The 19,565-nt window shown below is 36.2% G+C and overlaps 1 protein-coding gene, 1 pseudogene and 1 gene segment (V, D, J or C); all 3 read right to left on the minus strand.

Moving 5' to 3' along the window:
- Positions 1–1,585: 1,585 nt before the first annotated feature.
- LOC119778302 (immunoglobulin lambda-1 light chain-like) lies at positions 1,586–4,722 on the minus strand. The gene is made up of 4 exons (XM_038277468.1): positions 4,683–4,722; positions 4,293–4,587; positions 2,784–2,821; positions 1,586–1,919 (listed from the first exon to the last, which is right to left on the minus strand). The coding sequence occupies exons 1-4, from the start codon at positions 4,720–4,722 to the stop codon at positions 1,591–1,593; spliced, it is 702 nt and encodes a 233-aa protein (XP_038133396.1). The 3' UTR covers positions 1,586–1,590.
- Positions 4,723–9,890: 5,168 nt separating this feature from the next.
- Positions 9,891–10,406, minus strand: LOC119778291. The segment is given in 2 exon segments: positions 9,891–10,228; positions 10,321–10,406. Coding segments are annotated over 2 exon segments (378 nt in total).
- Positions 10,407–14,089: 3,683 nt separating this feature from the next.
- On the minus strand, positions 14,090–16,550 carry LOC119778247 (annotated as a pseudogene).
- Positions 16,551–19,565: the final 3,015 nt, after the last annotated feature.

The following is a 19,565-nucleotide window of genomic DNA, read 5'->3' on the forward strand; positions in this document are numbered from 1 at the left end:
TGCTTTTCTTGTTAGGTTTTTGGCAAACGTCTCTGATATGATGCAGTAGATAATGATGGAGTCAGTCATTAGCAAAACGCACTGAACAAGTTTCAAAAATATGTGTAGAAAGCAATGAAATGTATCTTGTTCTGCCAGACAGCTCTCTGGGTGCTTACACCCCTAAAACCTATGATCTTAGGATCAACCTAGCTAAATATAACTTCTATTGCATTGTAAACCGGAATTTATAACCCTTTACAGTATTTTAGTCAAAATACAAAGGAAGAACACAAAAAAGATAGTTAAAATGGTAAAACCAAACAGTGTATACAGAACAGCTAGATAGAGCACACAGCCAATTTGATCATTCATCACTTTAAAGGAAAGATTTAAGAAATATGAACTCATAAAGCGATCATTGGAGAATGTAAAAATATGTTTCTATTTAATAGAAAGGGGGTGTGGTTTTTATCTTTGTTCCTCTTGGGCGAGGAAAGACAAAAGATCAAATCTGTCTTACAGTAAATGTTACAAATTGGTTCTGTATTATTATGAGTTTAGAAAGCTAATCAATAAAATGAATAAATGAAAGAACATAATTAGCTATTTTATGACCCTTTAGTAAAAGCGAAATTTCCAGTTTCAAATGAATCACTCTGTTCCGCTTTTGGCGAATGCTTTCCCAGTAATTCGTAACACATAGGCCAAATAATATTACTAATAACACAAGCAAAAAAATTTAAGTGAGACCTTGTTTTTTTGAGCTGAGTAAAAAACTGTCAGCCTTTTGAAAGATGATGATAAATGAAACCACATTTTCATCCTTGATAAGTGAAGCATAATCTCTCTGAACTTTACTCCCTTTTCTTACAGGATGCAGCTGCAAACCTCGCCTCAGTTTTTATACCATATTTAAATGAAGGGCTCAACTTTCTGAATTGATAATGCTAATTTCTTGTTCTCTAAATCATAATTAGTTTATATACCAGAGTTGACATAACTCATTATCTGTTAAAGAATGAGGATAGGGACTGCTAAAAGTGCTGCACAATGTTTATGAATAAGTGACAAGAGAAGAAACTGTGATCAGTCTGTATGAATCATATTTTGATCTTGATTCTTAATGATGTTTGTTGAGGGAATTTTAATTTGAACTATTGGTTTACCCACCGCTAATTTCAGGCTTTGCACATATGGATGAAAATAGTTAAATCTATTGAACGTTGAGAAAGTGTCAGTTAAAACATGTCTCAGGAAGTTTCCTCTAAAAAAAAATGTCCCTATCATTTGCATAAACTGTAAGAAGAAAAAGAATAGGAGACCTGCAGGTGTATCCTGTGAGATGAGAGATATTTGAAAAAACTGAAAGAGTCAAAGTACTAAATCACAACACAATAAAAATGTTAAGACATCAATGTGATATTCGCTTTGCTGTTTTTTATTGATTAAAGGCTAGGCTAATTAGAAATACATTACAAATGATAGATTCATGCTTGTAACAACTATAGCTAAGGTTTTTAGAAAAAAAAAAAAAAAAAAAAAAAAAAAACAATAACAGAAACATAAAAAATAGCAATAAAGAAGCAGATTATAGATGATTGTGGTCCTCTACTGTTCTTCAGCAGGACATCCTGACTTGTTGATGGTTTTCTCTGCAGTCTGGGAGCCCAAAGACACTTTACAGGTATAAACCTTATTCATGTTCCAGTCTGATGTCTGGATGGACAGAGAACTGCTGATGTGGAAAGTCTGGTCTGGTCTCTGAACAGCAGTGCTGGTAGAGATCCCACTGGTCACTGGACTCCCACCAACCAACCAGCTCACATCTGCAAAAGGCGCAGACTGACTGGACAGACAGAGCAGAGTGGCTTTGTTGGTCTGCAGCTCAGCACTGGATGGAGGGAAGACAGTCAGGACAGGAGGAGGGAGACTGGAGTCTGGAAAGACATGGAGGACATTATCAAATAACACTATTATGCCAGCAACGACATAGCACTTGATTGCATTAAAACATGGGTCATAAATGAAAGTTGAAACAACTTTGTAATGACACTGAAGCTCTTTAGAATTTTCTGTTATTCTAGCAACGTTTATGAGCTTGATTTTTTTGGTTTGTCAGATTTTAAACTACATATTTAGTTGCGACTTAAAACACAAGATAATGAACATGACATCCCTATGACAGATAGAAAAGCATTATCCATTAAAATTTATATTCTTGTGAATTTACTATGGGAAAGGTAATATTTACAACCTCATTTTTGTTATGAGGTATTCGTTTTTAAAAGATGGTCAGATGTAATCTAAAATGTAAAATATATTTAGTTTAATATAAAATAAAGTTTAAGAGAATCATTAATTACAAAAAATTGATCCCATTAAAATTTCTCTGTTAACAAAAAATTAAAAAGCAAATTGTATGATATCACTTCTTCTGTCATTCTTACCTCAAAATAATAGTACAATTCTGGATGTTTTTATCGACTTTTATCATTTCAGAAGAAATATTTCTGTATCATGTGGTTTCTTTCAGTCTCAGGAGGAAAGAATCAATTTGGTAAACATGTTAAATTTGACAGAACATGATACAGCCTTTTGTAACAGTTTTACATAATTTACTTCAACTCCGTTCATCAGTTGCATTAGATCCTTACTTTTGATCAAAGTAAAACATTTATACAAAAAAATCGCCAAAATATGAACATTCAATCTTTAAGCATATATTTAAAAGTAATTCTTTGACAATGAAACAGAAAATTTGAAAAAACTCTTATTTAAAAGTAATTAAAACAAATCCTTACCTGTTACAATCAGCTTGGTTCCTTGGCCGAATACCACAGTGATTCAGTTTGTATACATGGCCGTACAAAAACCTCCTGATTGTCTCTGATCAGGGAGTGGAACTGAAACCTGCTGAGACCAACTTTCACTGAAAACATGTCAAATGCCTCAATGGTGATGTATTCCTGGAGCATTATTAGACCAAAATTAAAGAAAAAAAATAAACAAAACAAAAAATAGTCTGTATTTCTCATTTCTTAATCGAAATGAATAGACTTTATATTACGTTCTCATCTTGACTCAAGGGAGAGCACTGTTAACCTATTTTGTAAGGGTCCTTCTGGTGTGACAGTGAGGAAAGGTCACACAGCCAACATAAAATGTTACCTGGGGACTGTTACTGTCAGTCCTGCTTGTTGGTGTATTTCTAGGTAAATTCACACAGTCTGTGCTGATCTATCATGATGTTGATAGTTCAGCCTGGTATGGCTGTTTTTATCTCCAAAGTTCACATCCGACCATTAATCAAAATCAGATAATATTTTGATCATCAACAAAGTAGAGTAGCAGGACTCTGCTGTTTATTACTGTAAAAGATGGGATGGCTCTGACAATGAGAGGACTTCACATTGATTAAAGGCAAAAACTTCACTACAAAGACTTGTGCTGTTTGACATATTCAATAAAATCGTACATAGCTGTAAGCTTTTGAAATGAAAGAGAAGAGATGTCATTTTTACACAGCTTTTTTTTTATATATGTAAAATTTGCATGTTGTCAGTTTGTGTTCCTAAAATATATAGCTGTGAGTTGAACCTTTAAAATAGAAGGCTGACTCAAAGTATAACAATCTAGGTAAATGAAAACAGGGCAAGAAAGAACATTTACTTCCAGTCTTAAAAGCAATGTTTAAGGTTCCATTTTGCTGGAGCTTACTTGAAAAAAAATAATGGTTTGATTTTATTTTTCTTATGAAGTTGTAGCTTTTTTGGGTGAATAATTTATATTTCTTTGGTTTCTGATCATTAAACATGAAAAAATAAAGTTCTGTTGATAATGGCTCTTTGATTGTGGAAGGGTAAACATATGATCCTTGATTTTACATTGAGAATGAAGTAAATCATTAATCAAGCCGTTAATAAGACTTCCTAGTTTAGCAAATATAAAACAATTCAGAAAATACTTAATTACGTCCAGATATTGTACTTTCCTTAGTTTAGTTATTAAAATGAGATGGGATTTCTTATAATCTGGAATTGTTTTTTTTTAATAGGGGGTCTTGGCTTTGGGTTTTTTTCATTCAATTTTAATAGAATGTTCTCACTGTCATTGTTCTGTGTTTAATAAATGAGCTTAAATAACCATAATATTTCACCAAAGGGGATTTGTATTTCCATTAAATGAAGACTTAAAGGATCTAAAATTTGGCCTTGAAATGTTTTTATCCTTTGTGCATCACATATCAACAACTTAAAAAGCAGAAGTATTGACAAGGTTTTTGTCATGGTGTGAATCACTGTGATACCAACTCTTCAGCAGAGTCATCCCATGTGCTACAGTAATATACTGCAGCGTCTCCTTCTTCAACATTGCTAATTCTAAGCTGATAATCTGAGTTTGACTGATGATTAACAGTAAATTTGGGAGAGGAGAAACCAGAACCAAAATCTGGAGCGCTCCAGTCCTCATAAAAATTTAAAACAAACTGAGGGATTCCTCCTGGAATCTGTTTGTAAAAACGTGGTCCATTAACAGCTGAATTACAGTCCATGTTGGCCGTCTCTCCTAAAGGCACCTGTGACACAACTACCACACCATTCACACCTGCAAGCAAAGACATGACATAAAGTTACAGTAAACAGAACATAGACAGATTATTCCAACAGGAGCTCCAGTCTGCAGTAAGTCATCCTGCTTACATGTTAGAGCTGTGATGAGAGAGCAAAGGGTCCCCAGCATGTTGTCAGTTTCTGCTAAGAATGATCTTGGTCCTTCTGAAGTGACCTTACTTCTGACAGATGAGAAAGTTTAAAGGATGAGGAGAGGAGGTGGAGGAGATATTTATCAGAAGACTCAGACTAACAGCAACAGACAGGAGGAGGAGCTCTGATACGTTATGGTGTGAAGGACTTCTTTGACTAAATTTGGTTTTCTTGATTTGTTTTTAATTATTTTAGCATCATGAAATAGTAAATCCACTTTTTCTCAAACAGTACTCCAAGTCAGATCAGGGAAGGTCAGGTTGGCTGAAGTTAATGAGAGAGCTCACTGTGGTGCAACCTGGAGGCATGGCTGAAACCAATTTCAGATATTAAAATCAGATATTTTCATTTTACTGTACTATTTTTCCCTTTAAACCACTGTTCCTTTTTGAGGATGTTTCTCCATAAAGCATCATGAAAACTTAACCAAATTATCGCTATAACTTGTGTTTTTCTCTAATTACATGTGAGCGTACTAAGCAAAAACTTTTTAGACTTGTTGAAACAGAGAATTGTTTATTAATTTCATAACCACATTTTGTTTAGATCCAGCCACTTTACAAAAAACTTTGATTTATTCAGAATGTGACAGATTGTATCATGAAACAAAGTGAATGTGATAGTTTTTTCCTTGTTTGCTTTGACACTGAGGTCTATAATTTCTCTGGAAATGTGGACAAACTTCAATATCATCTTGCATTTTTGTATTACAAACTCTGGATGAAAAACAGCCTGTATATCCCTGGTTTGATCTGAAATAAGTTAATGAGAGAGCTCACTGTGGTCCAGCCTGGAGGCAGTGCTGAGTCTGCTGCATGGACTCCATGAAATAAGTAAATAAAAAGTTAAATAATTAAATCTATATTTGAAAGAAATGTTAATAACTTTTTGTATTATTTAATATTATTGTTGAAGATGTATGTTTAATTATTTAACAGCACATTAAATATTCAATTCTACATTTCATAATTTAATGGTACTTACAAATATTTAGTTATATATTAAATGAAAACATAAATAGTACATTTTTTTCATTTCTTTATTTAACCAGGTAAACCTCGTTGAGATCTGGATCTCATTTTCAAGGGGGACCTGGGCAGAGATCTCCAGTACACTGCAACCTGGTTACAAAAAATAAAACCAATTAATACATATGCACAAATATAAAACATTAAAAACTATTTAAAAGCAGTGACACTGTTTCATAGAAGTTTGTTGTCTATCTTTAAGAATATTTAAAAACTGTTTATGACACAATCCTGGCTCCTTTTTGCCAAGACCTATAGCATTCACTTGAACAGTTCACAGCTGAGAGTGAAGTGGCAGGGATGAGGATCAGCTCCTCCTAGTTTGGAATAAAGTGGTCTGCCCTCCTCAAGTTGGAGGAGAGTTTCTTCCTCAAGTAGAGGACTTTAAGTAACATGGGGTCCTTTTCATTAGTGGGGCACAGTTTCCTGTCTTTGCCTGCTTTTGTTAATTTTTGAAGTGGAATTGGAGTCACATTTTTGTGAGGAGAAACTTGCTCTAAAGCGTAGTGATGCATGGGAAGGATGAAAGGTAGAACAAGCTGAGGAGTCCCACCAGGCACATGTTTGTACCAGATGATATATGTCAATTTTCTCTAAGAAAGTTAGAACAACTTGTTGTCCTGTAGAAACTGTGTGAACAGCAGGTGTCTGGGTCAAAACATAGACTGCTTCAGCAATTGTAAATACAAAAGCATATGGGAATTTGAAATCAATGTTACAAAAAAAGAACAATAAAGTGAACCAAAGCTGTAACTTACAGGACAAAACAGTGATGGCTGTACAGTAGATTAGTAGCTTGTTGTCAGCTTGTGGTGTCAATGTTCCCTAAAATGAAGGTGAGAGAACATGACTGAGATGTATAAAGAAGCTGAGAAGAGAAAACAGGGATATTTAAGGTACTACAAAAAACAGCAACAGCATTATTTACCACATGCTTTTTAATGCTTTCAAATGATAATAGATTGCTGAAGTTCAACGGTATATATATGGTAATGTTTACATTATTTTAAACTTGTCATTACTTATACTCTGATTTGAACTAAACTGAATTGGCCCTGTATTTATACCATGAGCACATTGAGGTGTGAAAGTTTAATTTCATTCAATATTTAAATTATATGTCAAGAGCGAATAAGCTTTGTGACAAGCTCATGTGCTACACTACTCAAAAAAATTAAAGGAACACTTTGTAATCAGAGTATAGCATCAAGTTAATTAAACTTCTGGGATATTGATTTGGTCAGGTAAGTAGCAGAGGGGGTTGTTAATAGTTGCAGCTGCTTTGGTGTTAATGAAATTAACAACAGGTGCACTAGAGGGGCAACAACAAGACGACCATCAAAACAGGAATGGTTTTACAGGTGGAGGCCACTGATATTTTTTCCCTCCTCATCTTTTCTGACTCTTTTTCAATCGTTCTACATTTGGCTAGGGTCACTGTCACTACTTTCAGCATGAGGCACTGTACCTGCACCCTACAGAGGTTGCACAGGCAGTTCAACTCCTCCAGGATGGCACATTAATACATGCCATTGCCAGAAGGTTTGCTGTGTCTCCCAGCACAATCTCAAGAGCATGGAGGAGATTGCAGGAGACAGGCAGTTACTCCAGGAGAGCTGGAGAGGGCCATAGAAGGTCTACAACGGATCAGCAGGACCGGTATCTGCTCCTTTGTGCAAGAAGGAGCAGGAGGAGCACTGCCAGAGCCCTACAAAATGACCTCCAGCAGGCCACTGGTGTGAATGTCTCTGACCAAACAATCAGAAACAGACTTCATGAGGGTGGCCTGAGGGCCCGACGTCCTCTAGTGGGCCCTGTGCTCACTGCCCGGTACCGTGCAGCTCGATTGGCATTTGCCACCGGTACCGTGCAGCTCGATTGGCATTTGCCACCGGAATTTGCAAGTCCGCCACTGGCGCCCTGTGCTTTTCTCAGATGAGAGCAGGTTCACCCTGAGCACGTGTGACAGATGTGAAAGGGTCTGGAGAAGCCATGGAGAATGTTATGCTGCCTAATACATCATTCAGCATGACCGGTTTGGTGGTGGGTTAGTGATGGCCTGGGGAGGCATATCCATGGAGGGACGCACAGACCTATACAGGCTAGACAAAGGCACCCTGACTGCCATTAGGGATCCGGATGAAATCCTTGCACCAATTTTCAGACCCTATGCTGGTGCAGTGGGTCCTGGGTTCCTCCTGGTGCACGACAATGCCCGGCTTCATGTGGCGAGAGTATTCAGGCAGTTCCTGGAGGATGAAGGAATTGATACCATTGATTGGCCCCCACATTCGCCTGAACTAAATCAAATCGAACACCTTTGGGACATTATGTTTCGATCCATCCGACGCCACCAGATTGCACCTCAGACTGTCCAGGAGCTCAGTGATGCCCTGGTCCAGATCTGTGAGGAGATACCACAGGACGCCATTCGTCGTCTCATTAGGAGTACAGTATGCCCCGACGTTGTCAGACCTGCATACACGCACGTTGGGGCCATACAAATTACTGAATACCATTTTGAGTTGCTGCAATTAAATTTCAGCATAATGGACTAGCCTTCCTGCATCATTTTTTAACTGTAATTTTTGGGGTGTCTTTGAATTTAGCCCTCTGTAGGTTGATAATTTTAATTTCCATCAAACGATGTGACATTCTTTTGTTTCTAACACATCACCCAGTCCATATCAGTATAAATAAACGGTATGATTTTTTTCCCCAATGAGATCTGATGTGTTTTCAAAGTGTTCCTTTAATTTTTTTGAGGAGTGTATTTTCTTGCCCCCTAGTGTCCGTTTTCGTTCCCCTTACTATTTAGTTGTTCCTGCCCACACCTGCTCCCTATTAACTGATTAGCCCATTTACTGTATGTTTCTCCCATGCGCTATATACGCCATGCACCTTTTCCTTCTTTTGGCACCTTCGTTCGACTATTGAGCTGATATGAAATGAAAGTGAGAGATGGAGTCTTATCTTATCAAATATACATCTCCTGTGTAGTTCCTCTTTGCTGGATTCTCTTTATTACTTATGTTAGTTTCACTGAGCGTCTCCTAGTTTTTGATTCCTGATTTCTTTGCCTGTTTTTTCGGGATTAGTTGTTTCTGTACTATCAACATCTTCATTAAATCTGCAAAACAAAAATCATCTCTGCCTGTTCATCTCTGAATCTGGGTCCTCAAAAAACATCCACCAAACCTGACAGCTTCTCAGTGTCTCAGATATTCTGGATGCATAAGGAATGAGAATGTTTTTGCATCAGTCTGATTTCTCCATTGTGATACCTCAAGATATCACAATTCTAAGTTTAAAAAGAAAAATAATAAGAAGAACCAGAGATGAACATATGTTTGAGCAGCAATTATAATTCAGAGAGGCCACAGCATGTTGTCAGTTTGTGTTCCTAAAAATATAGCTGTGAGTTGAACCTTTAAAAGAGAAGGCTAAATCAAAGTATAAGAATCTAGGTAAATAAAACAGGGCAGGATAGGAAATTTACTTGCAATGTTTAAAGTTCCATTTTGCTCAAACTTACATAAAAAAAATGGTTTGATTTTATTTTTCTTTTACAGTTTTAGCTTTTTTTGATGAATAAGTTATACTGTCTCATTTTGTCTTAGTTTCTGATCATTAAAGATGAAAAAATAAAGTTCTGTTGATAATGGTACTTTGATTGTGGAAGGGTAAACACATGATCCTTGATTTTATATTGAGACTGAAGTAAATCATTAATCAAGCTGTTAATGAGACTTGCTAGTTTTGCAAATATGAAACAATTCAGAAAATACTTTATTAGGTCCAGATTGTGTACTTTGCTTAGTTTAGTTGTTAAACTGAGATGGGAGTTTTTATAAACTGGTGTTGTTTTCATAGGGAGTCTTGAGCTTTGTGTTTTTTTTTTTTTTAATTTTAATAGAATGTTCTCACTGTCATTGTTCTGTGTTCAATAAGTTAGCATAAACAAGCATCATTTTTCATTGTATTTACATTAAATGAAGACTTAAGGATCAAAAATTCGGCCTTGAAATGTTTTTTGCCTTTATGCATCATAGTTGCAGTAGCAGTAGCAACAAGTTAAAAAGCAGAAGTATTGACAAGGTTTTTGTAATGGTGTGAATCACTGTGATACCTCCTCTTTAACAGAGCTGTCCCATGTGTGACAGTAATAAACTGCAGAGTCTCCTTTTTCAACATTGCTGATAGTCAAACGATAATCTGATGTTGACTGATGAGTGGAAGTGTGTCTTGCAGGAGGGAACCCAGTGTCATAGCTGGGTGAACTCCAGCCATGATAAAACCTCAGCATATAGAGAGGAACTCCCCCTGGAATCTGTCTGTACCAACGAGCGCCAGCCTTAGTAACAGTCCCCAGGTTACAGTCCATGGTGGCTGTCTCTCCTTTCCTTACCGTCAGAACTGAAGGCTTCTGTGTCACCACTGTCACTCCACTAACAACTGGAAACAGCAAAATTACATAAAGTTAAGAGAAACACACAGACTGATGAATCCAACAGGAGCTCCAGTCTGCAGTAAGTCATCCTGCTTACATGTTAGAGCCGTGATGAGAGAGCAGAGGGTCCCCAACATGTTGTCAGTTTGTGCTGAGAATGATCTTGGATTTTCTAAGGGTAATCTCACTGCTGACAGATGAGAGAGTTTAGAGGATGAGGAGAGGAGGTGGAGGAGATATTTATCAGAAGACTCAGACTAACAGGAACAGACAGGAGGAGGAGCTCTGATACTTTATGGTAAAACTCCTCTTTAATATGTTTTCTTCTGAAATTCTTTATACCTGTAGGCAAAGCAAGTTTATGCCAATGGAATAATTCATCACAGGCAAACTTCAAAGTACTTTACATGACTGATAGAAACCATTAAATAAAATTAAAATAAAGGTATACCTATGAGGACAGTATTGCAGTAATCAATTCTACTAAAGATAAATATATGAATGGGTTTTTCTAAATCCTGCTTGGACATTAATCCTTTAATCCTTGAAATGTTCTTCAGGTGATAAAAAGGCTAACTGCCTTTCTGTGTTTCTGAAGGTTAAGGTCTGTGTCCATCATGAAAACAAGATTTTGGCCATAATCAGTGGTTTCTAGTTGTAGTAGCTGAAGCTGTGAGCTAACTCTGGATTGCTCTGTGTGTCTTTCAAACCAACATTTCACTCATGTCTTTCATTTTGTTTGCAGATGTTAATGCAGATAAAGTTTTGACCACTCTCAAGAGTTACTTAACAGTTTCTTTTTTAGTCTTTTTTTTTTTTTTACATTCATCTACTCTGTCTTTTGCCAAAGTTTGTTGCAACATCTTAAAAATTATGGTCACTAATTTACAGGAAACATAAATATCATTAACAAAAATATATGATTGTACATTAGAAACTACTTATTTGTATGTTTTTAGATTGATAATTCTCTTAGTTGTTTAGAATATTGTTAACACTGGAGGTGAAAAGCTGGGTTGAAATAAAGATTTTATTTCATAGATTATTTTCTTTTCTTTCTAGTTTTGAAGATAATAACATGAAACTAAACATTTTTACCAAAATCATTAAAATAACTGTCAGGTTTGTTCAATGATGATTATAAAGCTAATGTATGTGCATATGGAACTTTAAAGAAATGAGATGCTAAACTCTGTTTACTGCAAAATGTCATGCAACGGTGGTAGAAAATTGCTGATGTTTGTGCAAGGATAATCACAGTTATCAGGAGACCACTCTATTCTGTGATTCAATCAGAGGAGCATTTTGTCCTATGACCTGATCAATTGCCTTGTCAGAAGAACACTGTTCTGTAACCCACCCCATGTGTTATGATCTGCTAATAAAAAGGCTTCTGCTGAGGAAACCCACCAGAGAGCAGATGTGGCTGAACGTGGCTCTCTCCCTTTGCAGAGGTCAAAAATCCCTATTCTGTGCGGACTCAGTTTCTCTTTTATGAACCTACATTTTTAAACGTAACATTAACATTTCGAATTGGGATTCGTGAATTGAATGATTGGATTGGACTGATTAAGACCATATTTACAATGAATGAGATTACTTTAAAAAAAATCACAAGCTATATCCTGCAGTGAAAATATAGTTAAACTTACCACCATTTCTACAATATGTTATACTTGATTTTGACCTATTGGGCAGAAACTGTCAAATATTGTTTTCATCCATACAGGTCCCTGTAAAAGTCAATCAGGCACATGCAGCTCATCTGTACTTTGATCACTACATTAGCACCTTAGAGGTTGAAGTAGAAGGATGGAAGTAAATATCTTTTTTGTGCCACTAAAATCGCTGAATAGTGTTGGACCTCCAGACCAGCAATATAGAGTTGCTGGTTGGATGGTAAACATCTGGAGTGTAGAGGTCATCAGGGACCTCTTCATTCTGTAATCCCAGGGCAGGACTAAAGATGTGCAGAGAATTATTTAGTTTTTCTGCTCCACCTGAATTGTGCAGAAATTGTTCACAACATGAAATGGTGTTTGAAACGGCTAATAATCTGAGGTTAAAGTGTAATACTAAATTATATCCCCATTGAAAATGGGTGATTAGATCATAATTAGATGCCTTTGATATCTTATCAATATCTTTATAATTTGATTAAGTAGCGTGCCTGCACAATGCAGGAGCCTTCTGACCTGAAATCTAAGTAAATTTATATTTGGTGTATTAATGGTTTTATTGGTGTATTAATGGACATCAGGAATCATCTGAGTAACAAGGTTCAGGTCAATGGCAGAGTAAAATATTACAATAGCAGCCACATAAATGTCCCTCATAGGAGTGAAAGTATTTGGATTGGAGCAGATTTTGATGCTTTTGAAGGCTGAGTTTTGTGGTAGATGTTCTGGTAAATAACCTTGATCTGCTGGAGGTTTCTACGTGTTCAAAGGGAGTTTTTCCTCTCCACTTTCACTGCATGCATGCTCCATGTGATGGATTGTTCCAAAGCCAGTGACACAATGCAAATTAAAGTCTACTGTACTGTAGCCACACTCTTTTCCATGATTAGCTATTCCTACAAAATGTATGACCGCTTAATCCTAATCTTCACAATTAAAAGTTTAATTTAACCTCTAAATAGAATAAGATAAATGTATAAGTCAGTTTAACCACAGAAGCAGCACTAAATTAGATTTTCAACAACTTTACACATTAAAAAAAGATTTTTTAGAAGATGATGTGATTATTAATTAGTAATCTTTTTAAGTTTTAAATATTAGATTAGAAATTCCCTGTGATGATAAAGAAAACTTTATTTTTTCTCTTCCATACCTTAGACACAAACAATCCTTATTATAGTAAATCAGCTTTTGCTTTGATTTTAAAAAAAAAGATAGAAATATTTAATCATGCGAACCAATTAAACAGATTTTCAGTTCTTGTCAGTGAAACCTCTATCTACATCTTCCTCACTGTTCTTACAGGATGCAGCTGCAGACCTTTACTCTATATTTATACATTCATGTAAATGAGGAGATCCAGTTTTTGGACTCTCTTGGGACCTGCAAACGTTTTTTTTTTATTATTTCTTTCAAATTACCAATATCAATGATTAACTTAAAATAAACTCTCCTTGGATGATGACGTGATGAAATGTTCATAAATAATATGTGTGTGTGTATCACAGTCACTTGTTATATAGTTGATTATTTCTTGTTAATTATTTTTAAATGTTTCCATAATAGCCTACTCTGTTTTAATGTGAACTTAGGATTCATTAAGCTTTAACTTTCCAATATTAACCTCAGTATCTCAGGGATTGTTTCCTCTTAAACCGCATTTCATTATTAACATAAAAAGAAAAAACCCAGAGGAAGTCTGTAAACTGAAGAGGTGGAGAGAAGAAAAAGTTATGCTTTACTGATTGAAAAAATAAATACGTTATTCACTGTTTTTATCTGTTTTTATCTGTTCTATCAGACTATCATTAACTTATAAGAACTTAAACATACATTTTTTTTCTTTTATGTTGTATCTACATATTTCCTACTTCTTCAAGTTGATTGAAAGAATACAGTTTGAAAATGTACAAGATAGAAACACATGAATACACTCTATGTATGCAGACCCTTTTATTTTCCAATTATCATGATCATTATTATCACAGGCAAATTGTGCTGACGCACAGCTACTCTCATTAATGTTTATAGAAATGCACATCAGTCTACAATTTTATTATATATGTTTATTTTTTTTATATAAAAAAAAGAAAACAGATGCAGCAATGATTGTTGAAAACACATTATTTTAAAACTCTGGTTAGAAGCAAAACAATAAAGAAGCAGATTATAGATGATTGTGGTCCTCTACTGTTCTTCAGCAGGACATCCTGACTTGTTGATGGTTTTCTCTGCAGTCTGGGAGCCCAAAGACACTTTACAGGTATAAACCTGATTCATGTTCCAGTCTGATATCTGGATGGACAGAGAACTGCTGATGTGGAAAGTCTGGTCTGGTCTCTGAACAGCAGTGCTGGTAGAGATCCCACTGGTCACTGGACTCCCACCAACCAACCAGCTCACATCTGCAAAAGGCCCAGACTGACTGGACAGACAGAGCAGAGTGGCTTTGTTGGTCTTTGTTGGACAGTCGTCGTCTCATTAGGAGCATGCCGCGACGTTGTCAGGCATGCATACACGCACGTGGGGGCCATACAAATACCATTTGATACCATTTTGAGTTGCTGCAATGACATTTCAGCAAAATGGACCAGTCTGCCGCATCATTTTATCACTGTCATTTTTGGGGTGTCTTGGAATTCAGCCCTCTGTATGTTGATAATTTTCATTTCCATCAAACGATGTGACATCCTTTTGTTTCTAAAACATCACCCAGTCGATATCAGTATAAATAAACAGCATGATTTTTTCCCCCAATGAGATCTGATGTGTTTTCGAAGTGTTCCTTTAATTTTTTTGAGCAGTTTATATTCTTGCCCCCTAGTGTCCGTTTTTTTCCCCCTTACCTACTTTTTAGTTGTTCCTGCCCACACCTGCTCCCTATTAACTGATTAGCCTATTTACTGTATGTTCCTCCCATGCGGTATATACCCCATGCACCTTTTCCTTCTTTTGGCACCTTCGTTCGACTATTGAGCTGATGTGAAATGAAAGTGAGAGATGGAGTCTTATCTTATCAAATATACATCTCCTGTGTAGTTCCTCTTTGCTGGATTCTCTATATTACTTATGTTAGTTTCACTGAGCGTCTCCTAGTTTTTGATTCCTGATTTCTTTGCCTGTTTTTTCGGGATTAGTTGTTTCTATACTATCAACATCTTCATTAAATCTGCAAAAAAAATAAAAAAATCATCTCTGCCTGTTCATCTCTGAATCTGGGTCCTCAAAAAACATCCACCAAACCTGACAGCTTCTCAGTGTCTCAGATATTCTGGATGCATAAGGAATGAGAATGTTTTTGCATCAGTCTGATTTCTCCATTTTGATACCTCAAGGTATCACAATTATAAGTTTAAAAAGAAAAATAATAAGAACAAGAACCAGAGATGAACATATGTTTGAGCAGCAATTATAACTCAGAGAGGCCACAGCATGTTGTCAGTTTGTGTTCCTAAAAATATAGCTGTGAGTTGAACCTTTAAAAGAGAAGGCTGACTCAAAGTATAAGAATCTAGGTAAATAAAAACCAGGCAAGAGAGAAAACTTACTTTCAGTCTTAAAAGCAATGTTTAAGGTTCCATTTTGTTCAAACTTACACGAAAAATTATTATGGTTGGATTTTATTTTTCTTATACAGTTTTAGCTTTTTTTTGGATGAATAAATATATTGTCTCATTTTGTCTAGCTTTACGATCATTAAAGATGAGAAAAGAAAGTTCTGTTGATACTTTGATTGTAGAAGGGTGAACATATGATCCTTGATTTTACATTGAGACTGAAGTAAATCATTAATCAAGCTGTTAATCAGACTTGCTAGTTTTGCAAATATAAAACAATTCAGAAAATACGTTATTAGGTCCAGATTGTGTACTTTCCTTAGTTTAGTTGTTAAACTGAGATGGAATTTTTTATAATCTGGTGTTGTTTTTTTTAATAGGGGGTCTTGAGCTTCGTGTTTTTTTTTCATTCAATTTTATTAGAATGTTCTCACTGTCATTGTTCTGTGTTTAATAAATAAGCCTAAATAACCATAATATTTCACCAAAGGGAATTTGTATTTACATTAAATGAAGATTTAAATGATCTAAAATTCTGCCTTGCAATGTTTTTATGCTTTATGCATCACATGCCAACAAGTTAAAAAGCAGAAGTATTGACAAGGTTTTTGTCATGGTGTGAATCACTGTGATACCTCCTCTTTAGAAGAGTTGTCCCATGTGCTACAGTAATAAACTGCAGAGTCTCCTTTTTCAACATTGCTGATAGTCAAACGATAATCTGTTGTTGACTGATGAGTGGAAGTGTGTCTTGCAGGAGGGAACCCAGTGTCATATTTGGGTGAACTCCAGCTATGATGAAACCTCAGCATATAGAGAGGAACTCCTCCTGGGATCTGTCTGTACCAACGGGCACTACTGTCAGTAACAGTCCCCAGGTTACAGTCCATGGTGGCTGTCTCTCCTTTCGTCACCGTCAGAACCGAAGGCTTCTGTGTCACCACAGTCACTCCACTCACACCTGGAAACAGCAAAATTACATAAAGTTAAGAGAAACACAGACTGATGAATCCAGCAGGAGCTCCAGTCTGCAATAAGTCATCCTGTTTACATGTTAGAGCTGTGATGAGAGAGCAGAGGGTCCCCAGCATGTTGTCAGTTTGTGCTGAGAATGATCTTGGTCCTTCTGAAGTGACCTTTCTGCTGATGGATGAGAAAGTTTCGAGGATGAGGAGAGGAGGTGGAGGAGATATTTATTACAAGACTGAGAGAGAGGAGGTGGCAGGAGGAGCGGCCTTTTAGGGATATAGATAGTGTCTCGCATTTTTTTTTTTTTTTTATTATTTCACTATTATAAACTGGTTAAACTGGTAAGTCCAGTTTTCTCAAACAATACCCAGAGTCAGTTCAAGGGAAATTAGGACCACAACCATTGTAGGCTCATACCCCTTGTTTTTTAAACTTAGTTATTGTGAGTCTGCTGCATGAACTCAATTAAATAAGTAAATATACAGTTTTTAACTGAATTATTGTTTAAAGGAACTTATTTTAAAAAATTAGCTTTCAATTTTATTATTTAGTTGGTTTGTTAAGTTATTTATTAGCACATTGAAATATGTTACTCTACATTTCATGAGGGTGAGTTCCCCATTTGGAAAATGGTGGCTTCTCCTCTTCAGAGGAGAGTTCTGCCTCAAGTACAGGACTTCAAGGATCTTGGAGTCCTGTCTCACAACCGAAAAAAAAAAAAAAAATCAAGATCAAAATGTGGCTAATTTTTTATTCATATTTCTGTGTCTCTCTTGACTTTATGTTATCTGTTTAGAGGTGTGAGCGATGTCACTGTGGAGACACAGGGGCCTCCTATTGTGACAGTTGGAGAGGCAGCCACCATAGACTGTTGAAGGACTATGCTTTTTTAAAAACAGCTTCAAGGAGAATTCTCTCAGTTTGTTCTAAATGTTATAAGGGCCTCTACAATCAAAGTTTAACAATTTTCTCTCCAATTTAATGTCCATCATCAGTCAAACTGATTATTATTTAAGAATTAACTATGTTGGTAAAAGGAGATTCTATAGCCTTTTATTGTATTCATATTGTATAATATTACTGCAGTGATTTATGTTATTAAAAGAAAAACAACCTTCTGATTCCTGTCTTCTTTAGGTCGTGGTTGTTGGCATATGAAGTTATGGTTTTCGGCATATGAAGCCATAACTTTATCATGATTTATCAATTCCTATTATTTATAAAGACCAAATTAATGAAAGGATGCAATCACAGATTTATTACTTTAGGTAAAACAGGGATATATTTCATTATATATATTTAGTATTTGATAAATCTTAAGGCATAACTGAAAATCTAATATTAAGAGTAATTTTGAGTGTGAAGCATGTACATTTGTAAAGTTTCTTGTAGTTCACAAAAACAACAGTATGCACTGACATTATTTAAAAACTTAAGTCAATAATTATAACCCCCCAGCTTCTTAATTTTGTAGACATGATTGTACTAAAACATTCTGATCGTCTCTGATCAGGGAGTGGAACTGAAACCTCTTGCTGACACCAACTTTCACTGAAAACATCTCAAATGCCTCAGTGGTCATGTTGTTCCTGGAGCATTATTATGAAGGAAAGTTATATGAAAAATAAAAAGAAACAAAACAAAAAGTAATTGATGTCTTTTTCACATCTATATGCAATTTATTGAACTGCATATTCGGTTCAAATATCGATTTAAAAAGGTTGGCAGCATTAACCATTTTTAGGGTTGGGGATTAAAAAATTAGGATAAAAATAATGCAGGGGATACGATGGGAATATCATGGCTCTACTATATACAGCTTTTAGATACAGTACATTCTGTCTTCTAAAGAATGCTCTTTACCAGACATCTATAGAGCTGAAGGACTGAATGATAATGAGTGAATTCAGGTGTGTTTGAGAAGAGATGCATGTAATGGTATGGGACAGTAGCTTTCAGGACTACAATTAGGAAGCCAGTATTGCTGTTAACATGACAGCAAAAAACAAGGATGACTATGAGCCACTCTGTTGGGTTTCCAGCTACTCACAGTGAATTCTATTCCCATTCTACGTTTGTAAGGAGTACTGTAAACCCATTAGTAAAAGATGAGATAGACGACTACGTGTGTTCATCTTATCGTATCTCATGCTTCTACTATTTGAGTTCACTCTCCAATGGAAAATATCAGCTGAATCTCAGTTTATGTTTTTTCCGTTAGGCATGACCAAAATCGTTCCTCGAGGGCCACTGTCCTACAATTTTTCAATGATTCCAGCTTCAATGCAGCTGATTTTGATGATTACAGATTAGCAAAAGCCTGTTAATCCATGGAGGTTGATAGAAAATCGGTTGTACTGAAGTAGGGAAACCTCTCAAACCTGCAGGACGAGGACCTTCGAGGACTGACTTTAGACATGCCTGCTTTACATAGTGTAAAAGTTAAGTGATTTTGCTCCTTCCTCTTCTCCTTCCAGAATAGTCTCACAAAGACTGTTTTGAAGAATGTGTCTAAGAAAGCAAAAGTTAAGCCAGAAGGTTCAGGCCACTGTTTAAATCACTGCGATACTTACATCTCATTAGTATCATCCCATGTTTTATAGTAAAACTCATGCAAATTCTCCTCTCCCTAGCTACTCAAATATGTTGTAGGAGAAACCTGCTCTAAGGCTAAGTCATGGATGAAAGCTATACAATGCAGAGTCCAACTAGGCACATGTTTGTACCAGCTGACAATGTGTCAATCATCTCTGAATGATGCAGTTTAGAACAACTTGTTTTCTTGTAGAAACTGTGTGAACAAGGGGAGTCTGGTTTAGAACGTCCGCTACTTCGCTATCTGTAAATACAAAAGTATACATGAATTTGAAATCAATGTTAAAAAAAGGAAGCACGTTTTTTGGATAGATTGATGTTGGGATCTGGAGTTTCTGCCACCTGTCTCCAGCAGAGAGCGCCCTGGGTCTCCTGAGCAGGAGCTTCAGGCACACCTGAGGATCATCAGCTGATCAGGAGACCAGCTACATAAGCAGCAGCCAGACCTGTCTTCAGTGCCAGAGTGTTGCCAAGTTATGGTTAGCAGAACCTGAGCCAAGCCTGCCGCTGTAAACTCTCTGCTGAACCCTCAAGCTCTGGAC

This window comes from Cyprinodon tularosa, unplaced genomic scaffold (genome assembly GCF_016077235.1).
Source record: "Cyprinodon tularosa strain WSP-4 unplaced genomic scaffold, ASM1607723v1 ctg131, whole genome shotgun sequence".
Lineage (NCBI taxonomy): Eukaryota > Metazoa > Chordata > Actinopteri > Cyprinodontiformes > Cyprinodontidae > Cyprinodon > Cyprinodon tularosa.